The sequence below is a fragment of the Schistocerca piceifrons genome, chromosome 2, assembly GCF_021461385.2.
Source record: "Schistocerca piceifrons isolate TAMUIC-IGC-003096 chromosome 2, iqSchPice1.1, whole genome shotgun sequence".
Lineage (NCBI taxonomy): Eukaryota > Metazoa > Arthropoda > Insecta > Orthoptera > Acrididae > Schistocerca > Schistocerca piceifrons.
Window position 1 is genome coordinate 962,678,046 of NC_060139.1, and position 24,846 is coordinate 962,702,891.

At 43.7% G+C, this 24,846-nt stretch overlaps 1 protein-coding gene across 1 annotated transcript in view; it reads left to right on the forward strand.

Moving 5' to 3' along the window:
* The first annotated feature begins 20,734 nt into the window (after positions 1–20,734).
* Positions 20,735–24,846, forward strand: part of LOC124777245 — a 128,099-nt gene continuing 123,987 nt past the window's right edge. The window contains exon 1 of the mRNA XM_047252572.1: positions 20,735–20,877. Within this exon, the coding sequence (XP_047108528.1) occupies positions 20,808–20,877 (70 nt within the window). The 5' untranslated portion in view covers positions 20,735–20,807. The remainder of the gene's footprint in view (positions 20,878–24,846) is intronic.

Here is a 24,846-nt window from a genome sequence, read left to right on the forward strand (position 1 = left end):
CACAACAAGACCCTTTTGGTTTTCACCTGGCAATCTTACAGCACAGCGGGACGTCGGCGAAATTTTACGCCTCGTTTCGTTGCCCGTCATGACAAACCATCCTGGGCCTACATTCCAGCAGGATAATGCCCGCCCACTCACACTGGTTCTCTTCGTGCTTACCAAACCCTAACAAGGCCAGCAAGGTCTCCGGATCTCTCACCAGTTGAGAACGTTTGGGGCAATTTGGGCAAGCCCTTGCAAACATACGCGATTTTGACGATCTGACGCGTCAGTTGGACCGAATCTGGCATGATATCCCTCCTGGAGGACATCCAACAACTCTGTCAGTCAGTGCCAAGCCGAATAATTGCCTGCATAACGACCATTGGGGGAACAACGCGTTACCGACTTGCTCGGCTTGTGAAGATCGTTTTCTTGGATAAACCGTACAATTTTTCTGAAACTGTAATCATTTGTATGTTTGTTTGTACATCACATGTAGCAATTTCCATCCCATTCAGATAATTCCTTCGTGGCGCGTCTTTTTTTGTCGTAGAGTATATTCCTGGGCTCCTGAATTTCTCTGAATATTATGCACTTCTTTCTTTCGTTGATCAATTGAAGAATATATTCTATTACAAGGTTTCCTCCCAGTTACCTTCCTTGAACATACGCTGATGAGCAAAACATTATGACCATTGCCTACGGTGAGGCTGTATGCTGCCATGTGGCGCCAAGGGCACTTGATGCGGTAAGAAAAGTATATGAGCGGACCAGAGAGGAATGGGGAATCATTTTAACGACGATAATAGGTGCAAATGCGGAAATACGCCGACTCAGGCGACTTCCACAAAAGTCAGATTGTTGTGACCCAGTGCCTGGGGGGGGGGGGGGAGGGGGGGGGGGGAGGGGGGGGGGGGGCGAGCACGTCGGAAACGGCGAAGCTGGACGGCTGTTCACGTGCTACTGTCGTGTGCTTCTATGGGAAATGGTTAAAGAATGCTGAAACCACGAGTGGGCGTCAAGAAATTGGTCGTTCATACTGTAAGAGGTCCATGACTAAGGAATTTATTACCAGCGCACTCGAGCAGATGTAATTTCGATGGATTGCTCACGCGCTGTATGCTATATGTAAGCTATAAGAGAATCTCAGACCAGAGAGCAGTGTTGTATGCAGTTAAGAGCTGTATGGAAGAAGGAGTAAGTAGTAGCTAGCAGCCTGGTGTATCGAGTTGGCTGGGCCGGTCGTGGGGAGCGATGGCGGCGTCTGAGCGATGTAGTATAAGGTAAAAGTAGCCTCGCGCATATGTACTATTATTACATCAAGTCCCATGTATATATTTTTAAAACATCTCTTAATAATAATCTTTCTTATAAAAATTAATTTTTGGCAATCATTCATCTCAGTTTAAAGAATTTACTAATTTCTCCAATCCGTGGTCATCCCGATTATTGTAAAGAAAAATCAGTTGTTTCTTTTTTATACATGACAAATCTATCGACCAGCATTGCACTGGGCTGTGCCAGAAAAATTTCTTATAGGAGCTGATATATATGCGTTAACCCGCGACCTTACTGAGGTAAGAATTTTCAATTTATTCAGAATAATCTTTCAGGGCCATGACGCAGCACTGCTGACGTCGAAAATTTACCAGTTTAAATTCAAAGGCAATTATTGAAAGGTTATAAGTGAGTCACATTTTTTATTGGGAGGTTATTCGCGTTATTATTGCGAGGTTACAGCATAATGAACTGAATGTGAATGTTATATAATTTTTTTTTTTTTTTTGTTAGGAGGTTACACTTGGCGAGAACCGGCCAGGTTCGTATTTTTGTGAATTTCTGAGAAGTAGTCAGTTATATATCTGCTCTTATTTACTTAATGTTAAATGTAGTTTGCATCTGGCGCAACGCATTTACTAATTTGTCACTTCTTTCACAGATCATCGGCAATTTTTTTGCTCTTTCTTGTTATTGTATTTGTTCCATTTTTGCTTTGTCTTTGATTTTGTGCTTAACTTTGACTTGTGAAAATGCCGCGAAAAACTGCTAACAGTACATTGCGATGTGCAATGAGCGAAAAAGCCGACTTGAATAATTTGACTGATGATACTAGCGACACTAAGTGTCTTAATGATAATCCTCCAATTACAATCAGTGCGTGCCGACCACAAGTAATGATTTTATTTCAAATGATGAACAAACAAATTCAATTATGTCCACACTAAATTTAACGACAAATGATGACGCGACACGTTCCGTTACAATGAACGCTGTCTAGTTTGACACACCTGATTTGCAAAATTTACACAGTGAACATATAAATGTTTCTAATGAAGACGTACAATGTACTCAAAATACGTCAGATTTATTTGATTCCGATGTAGTGACCAACAGTGCACAACCGATTGGCAAACCTTTTTGTGAATCAGACAATGATCAAATGGTTACACAAAACGTGACACATGCAGATACACCATCACACAGCACAGAAAATAAAGTCGCAAATTTTGACATGGATCAAGTTATGGCAGTATTGCTACAACTTAATGAAAATTTCAAACAACTTAATGAATCGAACAAACAACTTAATGAATCGAACAAACAACTTAATGAAAAACAAGACAACAAATATAAACATCTTAATGAAAATCTCAAACAGTCGAATGAAAAACAAGGCAACAATTATAAAAAACTTAATGAAAATCTCAAACAGTTGAATGAAAAACACAACCTTAATGAACAAAACAAACAACTTAGTGAACAGATTACAGCCGTTGCCGTGCAATGTCATGATACTAAAGAACAATTACGTGAGGAAATAAGGCTTGTGCTAGGAACAGTACTGAAGAAATTAGATCTGTTGCACATGAATTAAGTAATACACATGCAGCCACAACGGAATTACTTAGAGATGAAATTAGTGCAGTCGCTAAACAATGTTCTGAAAACGCAACACAGTTACGCGACGAGTTTAAATTAATGTCAGCAGAACTTTCACGCACACTGGATACGAAAGTCGACAAGAAATTTGAACAACAAAACAGCCAAATTGACGAACGTTTTAATCACCACCTACAAAACAGTGAAACGCGTTACCGTAAATTCATACAGGAACAGAACAAAGTAAAGAAACAAGTAATGGAAACAATTGCTGCACAGAGACAGGAAGATAAGCGTAAGTTGTTTACGAAAGCAAAAACATACGTAGACACCAACATTGCGGCAGTATCAGACGAAATCAATACTATCAAACAGTTGAACACTGAATTACATGATGAAATCTCCGATCTTAAAACAAAAACAGACACACACACAGTAGACTTTCAGACAGTGACCAACAATTAGAATTAATACAGGATCCTGATGCCATTAAAGAAGACGTTAAGAAAATAAACAAAACCACACGTAAAATGCAAAAACAAATTAATGCTTGTGACACTAAAAATGACGATCAGGTAAAGGCACTGACTGAGAAATTTGATGAACTGGCCAGTCGTATTCACGTTATCGAAAATAACAATGACACCAAATCAGACGATACGTCACCAGTTTCGTTCAATCAAACACCCGAATTCCAAAACTGACAGCAAACAATCAGTGAGATAGGTTCGTGCAACAATACTTTGCGCAGAAAACTGTCATCTTTACAGCAAGAAGTGACAGAAATGAAAAGTGTTTCAGCCTCTAACACGACACAGCATACGTCACATCCCCAACATTTGTCACACTCACACAGCCAGTATAACTTAGGTAATTTACAGAGAGTACGTGATTTAGATTCCGAACAGTCACAGACAAACAGATTATCATACAATTCTGAACCAGTTCAGACATTCAGAGACGATAATTTTGATTATAAGCACTTTCTACCCGTAAGAAAATTTAAGGTATTTAAGAATGAGAGAACACAGATTCACCCCTTGGATTGGATACAACAATTTAGCTTTGCTTTTCCACCAACTTGGCCCGTAACACACAAACTTGAATTTGCAGTTTTTTGGAAGGCGAACCGGCAACTCGTATGAGACCGATCGCGAGACAATGCTACTCCGTAGAAGAATTTCAGAATGCTTTTCTGTCAGCGTATTGGTCAAAGACGACACAGAGCGGAATCAAGGATCAATTAATTAGCTTACCGAATTATGAGAACTCAAATTTTCCCACCGTCACGCAATTTTTTGAACACATGGTACAACAAAACCAATACTTATGTGAGCCATACAGTGAATCAGCACTTATCCAATTGTGTATTTCTAATTTACCACGATCATTAAGAGTATCTCTTTTAACAGGACAGCAGAAAGAAAATATTTCGGCATTTAGAGATCTGTTACAGCTTTTGGAAGTTCAGCAATCAGACTTTTCTTTCATAAACAAAAATTTTTCACAACACAACCAAGGCCAACAAACATACAGTAATTACGATCAGCCACGCTATTTTAATAGCAAAGGTGATAGACGCTCCAGGAATGACAACCACCAGAACTTTAATAACAGACAAAGATTTAATTATCAGTATCATCAAAATTATCAGCAACAGCAAACAAATTTTGGTAACAATAGAGGTTTTTTCCCACAACAGCAACAAAACCATTCGGTTAGCATACCTAACCAACAGTATAACGTGCAAGGTCAAACAAGCTTTAATGTTTCGTCGCCTACACGTATAGCGTGGGCTCCACCAAATAGTAACGCACAGCAACAAGGAAATCACTACGTACTGAAAACACATCATTTCAACTCCTATCGCAATGCGCCGTATAGCAATGATTAACATGACAGACGTAAAAGCAGTGAGCACAGTTTTCAGCGTAACAGTCGGTCTTACTAGCAGCAGAATCATCCGCAATAACATATTAGGCCTATCATGAATGAACCAGACAGTCGGTATAATCCCGAACCTAATACGTCAGGACGAAATAATAGAACAGCACAAATAGTCGAAATGCCACAGCATCCTCGTGCAGATAACAGCACGTCAGAAAGAATTTGACTAGATAAAGTACAGGTTGCACCTTCTAGCAACGCAAGCAATACTTTGATACACAGAATCTTGTTCACGAAAATGTTATTTCTTTTGACGACATCCGTTACACACTTTTGCTTGAAAAACCAGTTATTCAAGAAACCATTACCCATCCTGTTATTGAAGTAAAGACTGGATCATACACATTTTCAGCAGTAATCGATTCTGGATTACCTATGTCAGTTATAAATGAAGAAACTTTCAATGAATGTAACAAAGAGAATACTTATCCTACGTTACCATTAGGCAAAACTAAAGTAAAAGGGGCAGTATCTGGTAAAGGAGTAGATGTAAAATTACAGACTCACTTATCATTTTGTATTGCAGGTCATACGTTCCACTCAAATGTTTGGATTGTTCCCTTATTGACAACAGACGTTATTCTAGGTACGAATTTTTTGGTACAACACGACACAATTATTGACTTTCAGAATTCCTATTTAATGTTAAAGGATGAAAATGTACAACTGGCATTAGAATTTCAGCACGCTTTATCTGCAGATGAACAAGCAATTAATCGAACAGAAGTCATTTCTACATCGCGTAACACGGACTGTCATTCCACATTGTTCACAGATACGTACGTACACAACTACAGTACACCAGACGAAGCCGACTATGACGTTATGCAAATGATTTCTGAGAAGGTAAAACAGAGTAGTGCAAATACAGACGACGAACGTACAGAGCTACGCAAAATTCTTTTACAGCAAGCTCCAGTTTTTGACAACATCCCTGGTACTATGTTCGGTTTCATGTATGAATTTCAAGTTAACAGCATGACACATTTAAAGCTAAACATTATCCTATTCCTTATATCTACAGAGAACAAGCTAAGAAAGAATTGCAAGCTATGATAGACCAAGGTATTATTGAACCGGCAGGTAGTCCGTACATAAACCCGCTCCATATTGTTAAGAAAAAGAATGGATCACTTCGCCTCGTACTTGATTCGCGTCAAGTGAACGAGATTATTATTAATGAAACAGATCGCCCACAGACACTAGAAGAACTTTTATAAAAATTTCATGGTATTGCTGTTTATTCCACATTAGTTTTAAAATCGGGATTTTGGCAAATTCAGCTCCATCCGAGATGCAGGAAGTACACAGCGTTTCTCTGTTTTGGTGATTGTTATCAATTTTGCAAATTACCGTCCGGTTTAACAATTTCTTCAGCAGCATTTATTCGCTGTTTGAATACTATACTTCCGACAGAACTTAAAGACAGAATCACAACGTATGTAGACGACATCCTTATCGCAGAAGCTAACTGGTTTGAACACAATTTGTTTCTTGAACAACTGTTGCAAACTTTTCGTGCACAAGGACTCACAGTTAATCTTAGCAAATCACACTTTGACAAAACTTCTATAAAATTTCTTGGACATGTAATTTCAGCAGAAGGCATTGCGCCTGACCCGGAAAAACTTCAAGCTTTACGTGACATTACTGTTCCAACGACGAAGAAACAACTACGCAGCTTCCTGGGATTAATTAACTTTTTCCGTAAATTTATTCATTACTCTGCTTTAGACACCCCTAGATTATGCCAATTGACCGGTAAACACGCTATTTGGTCCTAGGATAGCGAAGCACAGTCTGAATTTGGTAATCTGAAACATGCCTTGTTGAATGAACCACTTTTATCGCACCCAGATCCTAAGAGAAATTTTTCCATTGCCACCGACAGTTCTAACACCGCTTTAGGCTTACACATTTTTCAGGAAATTGAAGAAGACGGTACTACAGTAATTAAAAACATCGCCTTTGCAAGTCGCATTCTGTCACCTGCTGAACGCAATTATTCTGTACTGACTTATACATAAATGCTGTGCGGATATATGAATAATGTTCTGTAATACTCCATACATACTACATAAATGTTTAGTAACTAGCCAATGAGTGCCAATAATTATTCAAATCGGTTGATACACTAGTGTAATTCTGAATGATGACTAGCATAAGACTTAATATCCTTCACCTTCTGACCTAATTACCAGCAATTACTGCAATATCCGCATGTCTGTCCATCCTCATGATCATGGAGCACTATATTTGGTTTTTGCACTAATTCTGCGTTGATGTAAGAGTATGGATTCTACCAGAATGTGGTGTTGACATCAAGCTGTCCACCACTCTGACCGAAGGAGATGTCATTATGGTCCTACTGTTTGGTGTACCTAATGTACTACCAAAATGATAACATAGAATATTAATACAACATTTCAGTGTCTTGGCTACACTGATAAATACTTCAGGGAAGAGAACTTCAGATTGTCTCACTTGGTGTAGTGCTTCTGTAGAAAGATACGGACTTCCAGTGCAGCTACGTGCAACCCACTGTGCTACAACCATGATGCTATCAAATGGTTCAAGGTCATCAGTCCCCTAGAACTTAGAACTACTTAAAACTAACAAACCTAAAGACATCACACACATCCATGTCCGAGGTAGCACTTTATCTCATCTCTTAATGTGATCAGTTCATGTAAAAATGTTAAAGACTTATACAGTGCGTGTGCACTTTATGTCATTTGTTAATATATTTTGTACTCATTGCGTATACACTCTATTTCATTTCTGTACTCAGTGCGTGTGCACTCTATTTCATTTCTGTACTCAGTGCGTGTGCACCATATTTCATTTCTTTATATGTTCTGTACTTATATTATTTATCAATAATGTTGTATATATATATATATATATATATATATATATATATATATATATATACTCTGTGACTGTAGACTTAGTAAACTAAATAGATTATATAAAAATTTGCTGCTCATGGCAAGTCCAATTGACTCACCATCGCTGCCAAATTTTTGTCCCCCCCCCCCCCCCCCCCCCCCAGTGGAGGGTTATGTAAGAGGTCCATGACTAAGGAATTTGTTGCCTGCGCACTCGAGCGGATGTAATTTCGATGGGTTGCTCAAGCGCTGCCTGCGATATGTAAGCTATAAGAGAATCTCAGACCAGAGAGCAGTGTTGTATGCAGTAAGAGCTGTGTGGTAGTAGGAATAAGTAGTAGCTTGCAGTCTGATGTATCGAGTTGGCTGGGCCGGTCGTGGGGAGCGATGGCGGTGCCTGAGCGATGTAGTATAAGGTAAAAGCAGCCTCGCGCATGTGTACCATTGTTATATCAAGTCCCATGTATATGTTTTTAAAAAATATCTTAATAATAATCTTTCTTATAAAAATTAACTTTTGACAATCATTCATCTCAAATTAAAGAATTTACTAATTTCTCCAATCCGTGGTCATCCCGATTATTGTAAAGAAAAATCAGTTGTTTCTTTTTTATACATGACAAATCTATCGACCAGCATTGCACTGGGCTGTGCCAGAAAAATTTCTTATAAGAGCAGATATATATGCGTTTTCCGGCGACCTTATTGAGGTAAGAATTTTCAATTTATTCAGAATAATCTTTCAGGGCCACGACGCAGCACTGCTGACGTCGAAAATTTACCAGTTTAAATTCACAGGCAATTATTGAAAGGTTATAAGTGAGTCACATTTTTTATTGGGAGGTTATTCACGTTATTACTGCGAGGTTACGGCATAATAAACTGTTGGGTAGTTACACTGAATGTGAATCTTATACAATTATTTTTTTTCTGTTGGGAGGTTACAATACCTTATCACAGAACATAAGGAATCGGAGGTTTACGCACTCTCTAAAGCAGGATAGGCGGCGATCTGTGGCAGATCTGACGACAAAGTAGAGTGCTGACACAAGCGCAAGTGTTTTGGAGCACACCTTTCAGCGCACAGTGTTGAACGTGGTGTTTTGCATCAGAGGGCTCCTACGCGTTCCCATGTTGATCCATCAACAGCGTCAGTTATGATTACATTGGGCACGGGGTCGTCGAGCTGGGCCACGGATCAATGGGATCTTGTCACCTGGTCGATTGAATCCCGTTTATTATTAAACCAGGTCTATGGTCGTGTCCAGATACTTCTCGGTTTTCAAGTCACGTCAACTCGAACAAAACTCTCGAGCTTCCGATGGCTAGCTCCGCCACCGTCGTCAGGAGTGAAACTACTGTCTGCTGGGGCTGGCACCATTTCCCGCTTATATACCTACGATTACGGCTGCTGGCACCAATCAGGGAGGACCGAAACCACACGTGCGCCTAAGATGAGTTGGGCGGCCCATAACAGCTCCGGCCCGCCGCGGAAGCGAGTGACGTCAAGTGTCGCGAGAGATCGGCGCCACGTTTGAAATTGTCGCTCCCGCCTCCCTACAAGCGTTAAGCATCCGTCGTTGCTTCCTTTCGACATCCGAAGCCCGCTCCAACGCCCTACTCAGTGTGTATTGCTGTTCATTCTAATCTCAACCGCCTCTTTTATAACGGAGTCTCAGTATGTTGACGCACGACCCAAGACTCTCGTGTTCTCAAACTGTATTTTGTGTCCGTTTTCGAGGTAGTGCTCTGCTAAGGCCGACTTGTCGAACTCCTTTTGATTAATATGTCTCTTGTGCTCGGCACAACGCTCTGCAACTGTGCAAACTGTCTGGCCTAAGTAGATGCTGCCGCACTCGCAAGTGACACCATACACACCCGGGCACACGAAGAGCTATGTCGTCTTTAACAGAACACAACATATCTCGTATGTTGGGGGCGGGCCGGAACACTGGTCTCAGTCCATCTCTGCAGTACGCGTCCTAACTTGCTGCCCACAGTACGGAAGGAAAGCCCGCCCGGTTAGCCGAGCGGTCTAATGCACGGATTTCCGGAGCGGGAAGGAGCGCCTGGTCGCCGCCCGGCACGAATCCGCCCGGCGGACTTGTGTCGAGGTCCGCTGAGCCGGCCAGTCTGTGGGTGGTTTTTAGGCGGTTTTCCATCTGCCTCGGTGAATGCGGGCTGGTTCCCCTTATTCCCTTATTCCGCGTCAGCTACACTATGTCGGCGACTGCTGCGCAAAGTTCTCCACGTACGCGTGCACCACCATTACCCTACCGTGCATACACAGGGGTGTGAGACGTTCCCTGGGGGGGGGGGGGGGGGAGGGGGGGGACCACCGCGGGCCGAACCGCACAACCCTGCAACCCTGAAAGAGTGGTTCGGTGTGGGGCGGCGGGGGGGTGAAGTGGACTGCGGTAGTCGTCGTGGGGTTGTGGACCACTGCGGCTGCGGCGGGGACAGAGCCTCTCCATCGTTTCTAGGCCCACGGTTAACATACAATACAATACAATACGGAAGGAATGCCGCTGGCTTGGCTGCTTCTGGCTATTCACAAGCGTGCTTCTTCGGTGACACCTAAAAAAGCGTTTGCTGTGTCTCTTTTGCTGTGCCGTTCTCCCTGAACACGTGCCTCAAGTGTTGCAATTCAGACTGTAGATGGTAGATGGTCGTCGTCAGAAATAACTTTGGCTCTGTGTATTAATATGTCCTGGACCGCTTTCTTGTGTACAGGCTGGTGAAAACTACCGGCGTTCAAATATCGATCAGTGTGCGTCGGTTTCCTGTACACTGAATGACCAAGCCGGCCTCCTGCCTTCCGCTCAACTAAAACATCTAAGAACGATAGGTTTGGGCACCGTTCATGTGATCCACGAACTGCTGCAGAGTATTTTTACCGTGAGGCCATATCAGGAAGCTGTCATCGACGTACCTAAGGAAGCAAGACGGACGCAACACTGCAGAGTTCAGAACCTGCTCCTAAAAGTGCTCCATGAAGAAATTCGCGACTGCAGGAGACAATGGCAAGCCCATTGATGTGCCGTTCGTCATTTCATAATATTCGTTGCGGTAGAAGAAGTACGTTGTCGTTAGAGCATGACGGAAGAACTTGAGGATTCTAGGTGGAAGCTGTTGGGCCAAAAGATCCAGCATGTGTTGTACTGGCACCCTCGTAAAAAGTCATACCACGTCCAGACTAGCTATTACGTTGTTTCGACCTATTTCCATTTTCTTGAACGTTTCAACAAATGTCTGCGAGTTTACAACATGGTATTCACAATGACCCAGTTTTGGCGCTAATAATACTGCAAGGTGTTTTGCCAGTCTGTAGGTGGGCAAACTGATTGCACTAACAATGGCCTAAGAGGAACATGTTCCTTATGTATCTTCCGAAATCCATAAGCCTGGCAGATCTGGTGGCACGAGGCATTCATTTCTTTAGCATCTCATGTGGTAAACCAGATTCTTTTAATAACTTCCCTGTCTCCCTGACTAAGGCTTATGTCGGATCACGACATGCAGGAACGCAGGGCGTTGGGAGCAGTATTATGTTATGGGGGACCCACCTGGGCTTCCATGGGACTTGCGGTAGTAATCGAAGGCACCTTGACAGTTGCGGACTACGTGAACATTTCTAGAGGATACCTGTAATCCCTTATGCTTGATGTCTTCCTGAACAGCAATGGCACCTTACAGCCCGATACTGTCTGTGTCACAAGGCCAGAATCCTGCTGCAGTGGTTTGAGAAGCATGATAGAGAACTCACGTTGATGACTTGGCCATCAAATTCGGCTTATCTAAGTCTGGTGAAACCCAGCCTAGAGGCTACTTGATGCCATTTTTGCGACCACAAACCAACCGCCCGTAAATTACGGGAAGTGTGTGACCTGAGCGTACATACTTGGTGCCACAAATCTCTGGAAACCTATCAAGCACTTGCCGAATCCATGGTCCGCAGATCACTGCTTAACTGGGTTCCAGAAGTGGACCAACACAGTTTTCAATGGGTGGTCATAATGTTGTGACTCATCAGTGTATAGTTGTCTTCTACACTGAAGAGCCAGAGAAACTGGCATAAGTATGCGTATTTAAATACAGATATGTAAACAGGCGCAATACGGCGCTGCGGTCGACAACGCCTAGACAAGTATCTGGCGCAGTTCGCTTGCAGACGCGGAAGTGTTAAGACGTGCTATGTGGTCGCTTTTACGTGTGACGTTTGTGTTTACCTACTGGTGCACGCGCGTAACAGCTTTCGTTTGGTACGGTTTTCTGTTAGGCACATTAACACCTGACATTACTATCGGTGACGGCAAGACCCGCCATGTATGGTGGGGTGTATGGAGAAGGGGGAGGTGACTTCGACGCCCCTATGGGACAACATCAACAACAACCACCTGCCCAGCGGCTACATCCAGATGCAGCACCCTTACCAGCTCCTCCAGGAACTGCATTGGACAACACGACGGCTGTGATCAGCCACTCGTTAGCAGTTGTTCGGGGAGAATCTGGAATACAGCCGGCAGAAGAGCATATGGATTTATCAGAACAGGATTCCTCCAGCTTCTCCGCTACGAGAAACAAGCGACAAAGTGAGGTCAGTCTGGATTTAAGAAATTCCAAAACCTTCATAGCAGACGCTCATCAACTCTTACCTGTAACTGACGTTTCTAATGTAGCTGCCCCCCCCCCCTGCTTCTGGGCTCACTCCTAACCAAAATGCTGCAACTAACACCCCTCCTGTGGGACCTGCACCTACTCCGAGATCTCTAAACTTTTACAAACGTACAGATAGGGGACCATTCGTAGTTTACATGGAATGTTTGCACGAAAACTTAGGCCGCTTGCACCCTATGGCACTAGGGAAATTATTGCATATTTCCTTGCCAGAAGTGAAGAATTCTATACTTAACATCTCTTCAGCAGGAAAAACAAAAGTTAAGGTGGAACTGAAAACCCCAGACAAGGCTAATTTCCTAGTTAGCAGTGAGGCATTAAATTCAAAAAATATAGAAGCTTACATTCCTTCCTTTGTTGTCCATAAGCTGGGAGTAACCAGGAAAGTAGAGACCAACCTTGAAGAAGCGGAGATTTTGGAAGTGGTACGATCTCCCTTCCCTGTTGTAGGCGTTCGGAGGGTTACGAAGAGATATGGTAAAGACCAAATCGTTAAATTGCAGACCTGTTTGTTAACCTTCGACTCTCAAACCTTACCGGGAGCCGTGTCTATTCACGAAACAAGATGTCCCGTAGACCTTTATGTACCAACTGTCAGGCAGTGCTTTAATTGTCTTCGTTACGGGCACATCAGCAAACAATGTCGATCTCAGATGAGATGCATTAAATGTAGTGGTCCACATAATGTTGAATCCTGTTTCTCACCTATCACTATTTGCGCTCATTGCGGGGGACAACACGCATCCACGGACCGTTCCTGCCCGGAATACCATATACGGCGACGAGCTCAAGAATTAGCTACGTTCAACAACACTGACTTCATGGATGCGCTGTCTATTGCTCGTATGCCAACCTATACATCCGTCACCGGGGTTCAACAACATCACTTGCCGGCTCCGATCATTCCTGCTCCAACAAATTTGAGCTCTCCGGACTTTCAAAACGCACAACTCTTCCCGCCGCTGCCCGCCGCAAGCATGCAGAGTCAACAACGCGGAAGTGGGGACGCAACTCAGTGTGCAACTGTGCCCCAGCCGCTTACCGGCCTCCCCGGCGGCAGGCGCAAGTAAACAACCAAAGTAACGTTCGTGAGTGGTCTCAGTACCGCAGCCTGTTATATCCCATGCAACATTCATTCACTACTATTAGCCAAAATCCATACCAACCTGCTGCTCACAGATTAGCAACCCCACAAGCGCCGAATCAACGACAGCCTCAAGGTCATGCTGAACTTATAGATAAGATAATAAATGTGATTGATATTGTCATGCAAAACATGAGACAAAATAGTGCTATGAACAATTCCGATATCCGACACCTCGTTACTGGCATATTTCAATCTCTCTCTCCCTAAATTATGGCGGCTTTAAAAGTATTGCAGCGGAATGCGAGATCAGCTAATTCCGATAGAGAAAGCTTGCAACGAGAACTGTTCGTAAGTCAGCCTGATATCGTTCTGTTATGTGAAGCTTGGTTCAAATTCGAACGAACTGTTCGCTTTCAAAATTATTCTGTAGTAAGGGAAGACCGTCTCGATGGGTGGGGCGGCGTAGCTATACTGGTAAAAACTTCGCTGCCGCATCGACCACACCCGTTACACGTACCCGTCACCAACCTTGAATTAGTTGCTGTGGAGATACGAACTGCCCACAAAACCTTTACAGTTGTCTCGTTGTATAACGCTCCCCACCACAGTATCGTGGAAGATGACTGGAGACAATTACTAAGTCAGTTTCGTCCTCCCTTTATCGTAACTGGAGACGTGAATGCCCACCATGAAGCGTGGGGAGGAGACGTGACAGACAGGAACGGCAGGACCTTGATAAGCGTTATCGAAGATAATAACATAGTGATACTCAACGATGGCTCTCCTACTAATATAACTTCACCTCTCCGCAGACCCTCCGCAGTTGATGTAACTCTTTGCACCCCCTGGTTTACTGAAATATCTAATTGGTGCGTTAAAAAGGATTCAATGGGATCCGATCATCTCCCAATAGAGTTTCACATTAACATCAACGTCGATACTACGCACATCTGTTACTCCAATAGTACGCGGAAAATCAATGAAGCCAATTGGGCCTCTTATAAGGAAACGGTTCGGCGGGCACTCGCAAATACGAGACGTGACTTACGGGACGAAGATGCATACCCAGTTTTACTCAATGCTATGAACGTCGCAGCTGGCATCAGCATCCCTAAGAAAAAAAAATTTACAGTAATGAAGCTCCGTTCTCCTCCTAGGTGGAATTCTGAATGCTCTCGGGAAGTTGCGAAGCGACGACTCGCCTTGAAAACCTATCGTCAGAATCCTTCATTGGACAACTTCTTGGCTGTGCAAAAAGTGAATGCGCGAGTTAACACATTCCTGAAGAAAACCAAGAAGGACAGTTGGAAACAATTTTGCTTGTCCCTAAATAATGAAACCAGTATGGCAAGCATCTGGCATAAAATAAAAGCTTTTAGAACAAGAAGACTGTCTTCCTCCCCTCCCGCTACCACAGCCTGGTTAGAGGAATTCATAGATACAATCGCTCCTCCCACGGTGCCATTTTTAAACCATAGGTTCCCTGCTTAAGAAGACCGCTATCATGTTCTCCTTCGTCCTTTCTCTAAAGAAGAACTCAACGAAGCTATTAAAGTATCGAGCGACAGTTGCCCTGGCATTGATCATATACACTACTCTATGCTTGCACACCTGCCTACACAACCGAAAGACTTTCTCTTGAACATTTTTAATCAGTACTGGATGAAGAAAGACCTCATATCAACATGGAAGACGCAAGTAATAATTGCAATTCTCAAAAGTGGTAAAGATCCAAATGTCGGTACTAATTATAGACCTATTGCCTTGTCGTCGTGTGTTGCAAAAACACTGGAACGAATGGTAAAATAGAGACTAGAATGGTGGCTTGAAAAAAGTAATTTGTTGCCTCGGAGTCAATACGGCTTCAGAAAAGGCAAAGGGACCATGGATAACCTGTTTTTGCTTAATATGGATATCACGTCAGCCTTTCAAACGAAAGAGACAGTAGTGGCAGCTTTTCTTGACGTTAAGGGGGCATATGATCACGTACAAATACCGATACTCTTGGACAAGCTGGCAGGATTCGGAATTCCTTCACGGATGATCTACGGTATCAGTACCCTGATTACTCAAAGAACGATCTACGTCCGTCTCAAAGGTACCATGATCGGACCTTTTTATGTCTCCCAGGGCTTGCCGCAAGGTGCAAGTTTAAGTCCTCTCCTGTATACTCTATATACGCACGACGTAGAACGCATACTTACTCCCCCCACAAAAATCCTACAGTATGCTGATGATATATGTGTTTATTCTACTGCTGCTTCATATCTTCGGGCCAAAACGGCATTAACCACAACCATCGCACACGTCGATGGGTGGCTCTCTATCAATGGGCTGGAGATCTCGTCTGAGAAATCAGCAGTCGTTCCCTTCTCCAAGTCGACGACAGCTTGCACTGAAGATCACATTACCTGTGGCAAGTACACCTTCCAAATAAAATCTCACGTTCGATTTCTGGGGATGATTTTTGACTCTCGGTTAAGCTGGGCGCCCCACATCCGATCCACCGTTACCAATTGTGAAGAAGGTTTAAATGTAATCCGATTACTCACTCGTGTCTGTTGGGGAGCGCACCAGAGTGTTTTACTCACCATGTACCGAGGGATAATTCGATCTCGATTAGACTATGGCTGTCAATTCTACCACACTGCGTCAAAGATTCATCTCTCCAAATTAGATACTCTTCACTATAGAGCCATTCGTACCTGTCTTGGAGCCATGCGATCGACGCCCACCAACGCCCTTTTAATAGAAGCAGGGGAGATGCCCTTGAGCATTAGGCGCCAAATGTTATCGGACAAATTCTACATTCAAGGCATGGCCATTATGGACAGTTCCGTCTATCAAAGTAGAGACTGCATATATCGACTGTGGATTGCATCCCACAGTAGGAATAAAGTGCCAGTCGTTTGTGCCAGCTTTGGCACTTGGCCACCTGTCATACATTCTATACGGCGTTCAGCGCATCTACCTGTTTTGGAATATGATCTTCAAACGCTCTGCTCCCAGATCCCAGTCTATTATTTAAGTACGACCTGGCTGGACAGTACTAATGTCAACGTTGGCTTCAATCGTCTCGTTCAAGCACAATGGCCGGGTTTTCTCTGTGTCTATACCGATGGCTCCAAAATTCCGCAGGAAGAGTGTACAGGATGCGCTTTTTTCTGCCCTCAGATCCAGATCCGCAAAACCTTCAGACTGCCTACGAGCACTTCTATTTTTACGACGGAAACAGTGGCAGTTTTGGAAGCACTTAAGTTTGTCTCTAGCACTTCCTTCCCCAAGATATTGATAGTCTCTGACTCGCAAAGCGTTCTTAAAAACATTCAGTACAGTCGATGGAACAAAACAACCAACAGTTATATCTTGGATGTGATATCTAAATATATTCGCAGCACACGCACGGGCCTGACGATCCATTTGTTGTGGGTACCTTTCCACTCTTGTATCCTCTATAATGATGAAGTTGATGCATTAGCCAAACAAGCGGCAACCTTAGGTACCGTCCTGGATCTGCACCTTCCTTATACAGACTACTTACGTGAAGTCAAGGATCACGCAAGACAACAATAGCAGGAAATGTGGAACGTTTCTCAACGGACAAAAGGCGGTTATTACGCAGTGCTACAACCTCGGATTCCTTCACAGCCGTGGTTCATGAGGACATATCTCGACCGATCCACGATTTCTACAATCATAAGACTCCGCTTCAATCATGCCTCTTTCCCACAACATCTACATCGGATCAACGCTTACAGTTCATCAGCATGTGAGTGTGATCCTGAGTCGGAAGCTGATGTCAACCACATCTCATTTATGTGTCCCAAATTTGACCGTGAACGGTTGGTCTTTCTGAAGACATTGCTGTGTATGGGCTACTATCTTCCTCAATCAGCTTCTTCTCTTTTGTGTACTAAAGACGTTCGTCTATATAAAGTGATAGTTAACTTCATCAAGAGTACTGGTTACAATCTGTAGGTTTTAATGGTGTACGTAAATTATAAATATGTCTTGCTGATGAAGATATTTCAGAATTGGTGTGAACTGTAAGCTAAGACACTTTTAATTATTTTCCAATTCAATTCAATTCAATTTTTAAAGCATTATGTACAAAACTGTAACAGTTAAGCTTTTTATTCTTGTAAATATGCATTTCTGTATTTGTTTATTCAATTATGTGTACATTGTCACTATGTGTTGCCGATGGCTAAATTGAGTACACACTCAAAGGCCAAATAAACAAAAAACAAAAAAAGTGTCTGGCGCAGTTGTTGGATCGGTTACTGCTGCTGCAATGGCAGGTTACCATGATTTAAGTGAGTTTGAAAGTGATGTTATAGTCGGCGCACGAGCTATGGGATTCAGCATCTCTGAGGTAGAGATGAATTGGGGATTTTCCCGTACGACCATTTCACGAGAGTTCCGTGAATATCAGGAATCCTGTAAAGCATTAAAACTCCGACATCGCTGCGGCCTGGAAAAGATCCTGCAGGAACGGGACCAACGACAACTGAATAGTTCAACGTGACAGAAGTGCAACCTTTCCGAAAATTGCTGCAGATTTCAGTGCTGGGCCATCACAAGTGTCAGTGTGCGAACCATCCAACGAAACATCGTCGATATGGGCTTCCGGAGCCGAAGTGTGCCCTTGATGATTGCACAACACAAACCTTAACGCCTCGCCTGGGCCCGTCAACACCGACATGTGCTGTTGATGACTGCAAACGTGTTGCCTGATCGGGTGAGTCTCGTTTCAAATTGTACACTACTGGCCATTAAAATTGCTACACAACGAAGATGACGTGCTACAGACGCGAAATTTAACCGACAGGAAGAAGATGCTGTGATATGCAAATGATTAGCTTTTCAGAGCACTCACACAATGTAGGGGCCGGTGGCGACAGTTACAACGTGCTGACATGAAGAAAGTTTCCAATCAATTTCTCATACACAAACAGCAGTTGACCGGCGTTGCCTGGTGAAACGTTGTTGCGATGCCTCGTTTAAGGAGGAGAAATGCGTACCATCACCTTTCCGACTTTGATAAAGGTCAGACTGTAGCTATCGCGATTGCGGTTTATCGTATCGCGACATTGCTGCTCGCGTCGGTCGAGATCCAATGACAGTTAGCAGAATATGGAATGGGTGTGCTCAGGAGGGCAATACGGAACGCCGTGCTGGATCCCAACGGCCTCGTATCACTAGCAGTCGAAATGACAGGCATTTTATCCGCATGGCTGTAACGGATCGTGCACCCACGTCTCGATCCCTGAGTCAACAGATGGGGCGTTTGCAAGACAACAACCATCTGGACGAACAGTTCGATGCCGTTTACAGCAGCATGGACTATCAGCTCGGAGACCATGGCTGCTGTTACCCTTGACGCTGCATCACAGACAGGAGCGCCTGCGATGGTGTACTCAACGACGAACCTGGGTGCACGAATGACAAAACGTCATTTTTTCGGATGGATCCAGATTCTGTTTACAGTATCATGATGGTCTCATCCGTGTTTGGCGGCATCGCTGTGAACGCACATTGGAAGCGTGTATTCGTCATCGCCATACTGGCGCATCACCCGGCGTGATGGTATGGGGTGCCATTGGTTACACGCCTCTGTCACCTCTTGTTCGCATTGATGGCACATTGAACAGTGGACGTTACACTTCAGATGTGTTACGACCCGTGGCTCTACCCTTCATTCGATCCCTACGAAACCCTACATTTCAGCAGGATAAAGTCCGACCGCATGTTGCAGATCCTGTACGGGCCTTTCTTGGTACAGAAAAAGTTCGACTGCTGCCGTGGCCAGCATATTACCCAGATCTCTCACCAACGGAAAACTCTGGTCAATGGTGGCCGAGCAACTGGCTCGTCCCAATACGCCAGTCACTACTCTTGATGAACTGCGGTATCGCGTTGAAGCTGCATGGGCAGCTGTACCTGTACACGCCATCCAAGCTCTGTTTGACTCAATGCCCAGGCGTAACTAGGCCGTTATTACGGCCAAAAGTGGTCGTTCTGGGTACTGATTCGTTAGGGTCTATGCACCCAAATTGCGTGAAAATGTAATCACATGTCGGTCTAGTATAGTATATTTGTCCAATAAAATGGAAATGTCGTGTGGCTAGGGCCTCCCGTCGGGTAGACCGTTCGCCTGGTGCAGGTCTTTCGATTTGACGCCACTTCGGCGACCTGCGCGTCGAATTTGTCCAATGAATACCCGTTTATCATCTGCATTTCTTCTTGGTGTAGCAATTTTAATGGCCACTAGTGTATCAAGCAGATGGATGTGTACGGGTATGGAGAGAACCTCATGAATCCGTGGACCCTGCATGTCAGCAGGGGACTGTTCAACGTGGTGAAGGCTCTGGGACGTGTGCGGTTAGAGTGGTATGGGACCCCTAATAACGCCTAAATACGACTCTGACACGTGACACATACATACGCATCCTGTCTGATCACCTACATCCATTCGTGACCATTGTGCATTCCGACGGACTTGGTCGATTCCAACAGGAGAGCCGGCCGTGTGGCCGAGCGGTTCTAGGCGCGTCAGTCTGGAACCGCGCGACCGCTACGGTCGCCGGTTCGAATCCTGCCTCGGGCATGGAAGTGTGTGATGTCCTTAGGTTAGTTAGGTGTAAGTAGTCCTAAGTTCTAGCGGACTGATGACCAAAGAAGTTAAGTCCCATAGTGCTCAGAGCCATTTAAACCATTTGAGCCAACAGGAGAATGCGACACCCCACAAATCCAGAATTGCTGCAGAGTGGCTGCAGGATCACTGTTCTGAGTTTAAACACTTCCGCTGCCCACCAGACTCCCCAGACATGTATTGAAAACATCTGGAATGCTTTGCGACGTGATGTTCAAAAGAGATCTCCACCCCCTCGTACTTTCACGGATTTATGGACAGCCATGATTGGTGTCAATTCCCTCCAGCACTATTTCAGACATTAGCTGAGTCCATGCCTTGTCGTATCGTGGCACTACTGCGTGTTTGCGGGGGCCCTACACGGTATTAGGCAGGTGTACCGGCTTCTTTGGTTCTTCAGTGTATGATTTAGCTTTTCAGGTCATTAGTGAATAATGTGATGTGGCGCCCGGTGCAAGGCCCGCGTGTCGTGCGGCCTGACTTTGCGGTATCGCCGCGTCGCAAGCTAACCTGGGCCGTGGTGGTGGTGGTGGCGGAGGAGGATGTGGGTGCGGGGTAGTGCGGCCGGGCGCCGGCAGGGGCCGTTGGGACCGGGAGGGCAGAGCCGGCCAGAGCGTGCAGCCACCAGTAGCAGCGCAGCCGCGTCCCCAGACAGAAACACACTCCGTCCGCCCGCCCGCTCGCCATGGCCGCCGTTGGACCCCGAGTCGCCTTCGCTGCCTTCGCGCTCGTCGCGCTCTTCGTCGCACACGCAGGTCAGTCGCTGCCTTCCGTGTTCTCGTATACCGCCACACGTCGCGGCTGTTGTCTTTATAACAACCGTCGTGCGTTCACCGTGGACTGTAAATGTACCTAGTTTTCTCCTCTTCTTTACGACAAGAGATATCGAATATCACCTCACGTGGTTTTCTTGCTTGCTTCCCAGGTCATTATTTTATCACACACAGTCCCAACTGCTGTCCGACGGACCGCTACATTTAAGTAGCGATAAAAATTGTATTCAGAAAAATCATTGGAACAGTTCAGTTTACTTATGTAAAATGTTACTTTGAAACCCCTCCAAAAATACATTCAAATAAATTTTACAGTTTATTTTTACGAAAAAAACTGCATTTAAGCAGAAATCTGCACAAAATGAACATGATAATATTAATGCTATGAAAAGTCTAATACCCTGTTTTCTAAATTTTACTTTTTCCTGTACTTTTGTTGCTTATTATACATGTAATAATAAAAACAAACTCGAATGAAAGATTAAAAAAATTACACTAGTACTTTTTACGTTTTTAGTTTCCTTCTCGGAGACTCTCTTTGCTCTCGCTGCGAATTTTTGTAGAGAATTCAAATTAGATTGGCTTCTTTCAAAACTGACAAGTACATAGCGTCCTTCTCTTGTTTTGTGGGTAAGTTGTGGAGCATGTTTCGCGTTTTCCCAGTCGTTCTACACCGACTTCCACTCTTGGTTCTGCTAAAGCCAAAACACGGCGAATGGCTGCACGAAGTTCACGGGGAATGTGACAGATGTCGAATCGCTTTTTATCTGTGGTGTCACCAACGAGTTTGTAAGCTTCTACAAAAAATTCGAGTGCTCACATAAGTATACGAATTGTGAAGGACAGACATTTACCCCTCTTATGTCCAACATGCGGAAAAATAATGCCGCTGGCCATCGGTGGAAGAGGCTTCGACGACTAGCGATATTTGTTTCGACCGAATATAACTCTACCAAGAACCTTTAGCTAAAGATTGAACCTCTACACTTCTGTCGTTTTCACTTGTTTTGTTCAAGGAATTCACAGGCGGCAAAGCAAATTCGTCTTCACTTTCGCACTGTTCCTACTTTCAATTAAGTTCACTTTCAATTTTGTTGTTACTATCTGATCCAACATCATTTCCTAGAATGTCCTGAAACAATTTCAAAACAGTATCCTCCAAGTAATGGTCCGTTACACGAACAGTAGACAAAGACCTGGCTACTGTAACTATAACGCACCGTTTTGGGGACGGTCTCAGAGACTGATAGCACGAAAGAAGAATAAAGTAAGTGCAAGTCACATTCATGCGGCTACTGACAAAGGAAGCCACAGCAGCTTCGGGAAAAAACAACTAGACAACGGTGTCATCCACTACCCCAACCCTAAGCATTACCAACTGAGACCTGGAACGTTGAGGGTTAACTAAATTATCCTCTTAATATTGTCCTGCGAGTACAGGGTGAGCATGAAGTGCTTCCTTGATAACACGAACTTATTTCTAAGGAGCTACGCTAGATACAGCAATGCACTTTATTGCAAACGGTAGCTTAACTCTTACAGCTTCTTTTATCGGTAAACTTCTGCAAGAGCTCAGTGCGTTGCCCGTAGAACTAGGTGATACTCAGTTTCTCTCCACTTCTTTGCCAACATCTCACCTATAACTCCTCTACAGTATTTCGTAATACTGGCGGATGTGCTTGCACGTCAGGAACTGGTGAAAAACAGTTTATCCTCTTAACATAGCCCCACTCAAAAGTCAAGTGGGACTATAACTGGGGAATATGACGGCCATGATGTTCGACCGTCTCTGCTGATCCATGTATACGGAAAGTTTTCATCCAAGAACTGGTAAACTAATAACCCCACAGTGGCGGTTCATCTTATTGAAACACTACCAATGACCGAAACTCCTATAACTGAGATAACTGTTCACATATAAGGGTGTACCCATAAAAAATATTTGAATTGAGCTACCATTTTCAAAACAGTGCATAGATATGTGGCATTGTGTCCTTAAATAATTACTAGTGGTACAGGGTACCCTCCGCCACGCACCGTACGGTGTAGATGAAAAACTTTACGAGTTTAGCAATGTTTTGAAAAAAAACTGTGTACCTGTATCTAGTATAGTTCCTTATAAAAAAAAAATTGTAATCAGGGAAAGACTTTATTCTCACCATGTATAACAGCAAGAAATGACAGCCTTTACCCTTGCAACAGCTGCTATTCCCATTTCCACAACCGTAAACTATATCTCATTCCTCGAAAGCTCTTCGACAGTACTAGTAAACGGAAAATGAGATTGTAAATAGTACCTAATAGGCAGTCAGTTTATCTCGTACTATGACCAGTGCTTTAAAGAACCATCACAAGAGAGGTAGCCATTCTGTGAAGTATCTGTCTCGTTGATTCTACAGTGATTTTATGGAGCGGTGACTTCTGTGTGTCCGGCGGATGGCTGTTTTGAACGATGGTTCGTTTCCAGAAAGAGAGAAGTTTGAATTCCTCTCTGGCCCTTTCAGTGGTTTCCATAAATCAGTTTAGGCGAATGTTGGTTTTGTGACTTATGTTCACCTCGGCTCCGTTCGTGACTTCATTCTTCTGCGACTTACTTTTTTCCCCATTCTGAAGAACCCTGCGGTCAGCCTGCAACAAAGAGAAAGAACTCTATCAAGATTAGTTGCAAAATCCTGCACCCTTTGAAATCGTTTAAAGCCTCAGGGAAATGCTACGAAACGATACTGGATGGGACGAGTATGTAAAAACTGTAGTGCGGAAGACGAACTTTGGAAATGCGGAAACTGGGAGTTACTTACAGAGGCAACAAAACTTTGATATTCAGTATTTCATACCATTATTGGCCGAGTTTAAAAATTTAAAATTCAGTCGTAATCTACTCATTAAGAAGTAAAATCTTACGTTAAAGAAATAACACAATAACTCAACTATTTAAATTAGAAAATGTATTTAAAAGAAGTAAAATCTCACGTTAAAGGTTTACCACAGTAACTCAAGTATTAAAATTATAAAATGTTTGTCTTTCGTCAGGCACCGTAACCCACAGCGTCCAGGTTGTATTCGTCCAGTATTTCAGAATGAACACTTAGCAACTTCCTACAAAATTTTCACATAATTACCAACTTTTTCCAGACTGTTTCTCGCTGACAGCCCCAACGTAATAATGAAAGGAAGAAAGCTTATCTCCTACTGCATTTTCGCTGATCATGCCGTAAACATCAGGCATAACATTCTAATGTAATACTCCTTTATTACTGACTCTTTTCGCAACCATTTTGCAGACACTATTCACTTATACCACAGAATATACATGCAAAATTTTATAATTGTACGACATACATTTCGATAGATGTGAGTTTCTTTCTGAAGAGAATCGGGATGATTCTTATTTCAGTTCAGTTCAGCGCATGGATCAGTATTCCAGCCGGTTGGTGTGCCCGTGCCGTTCTAGGCGCTTCAGTCTGGAACCGCGTGACCGCTACGGTCGCAGGTTCGAATCCTGCCTCGGGCATGGATGTGTGTAATGTCCTTAGGTTAGTTAGGTTTAAGTAGTTCTAAGTTCTAGGGGACTGATGACCACAGATGTTAAGTCCCATGATGCTCAGAGCCATTTTGTTTTTAAAAAGGCTGAGTTTTAACAGGTTAACTCGACGGGTAAGTCCAGTATTTCCGTGATCAAACATCAGTCTGTCCGTGGATTTTTTTCTGACACTTGATGCATCTGTCAACCTGGCAAAGACTTTAAATCAGTTCAAAGATCGTAAGAAGGCATCGACGTATCTACTCGGACAGGGTCATGCTTTGTAAAGCACTGTGATAGTCATGCCAACATTCCGTTTAAGAACAACAAATTTTTTTGTTCTTTTTTATAAGTTTTAACATCCTGTCGGTCAAGCGATCATTAGAAACATGAGAAAGGAAGGTTAAGAGTTCCGCGTCTTCGCCCACATA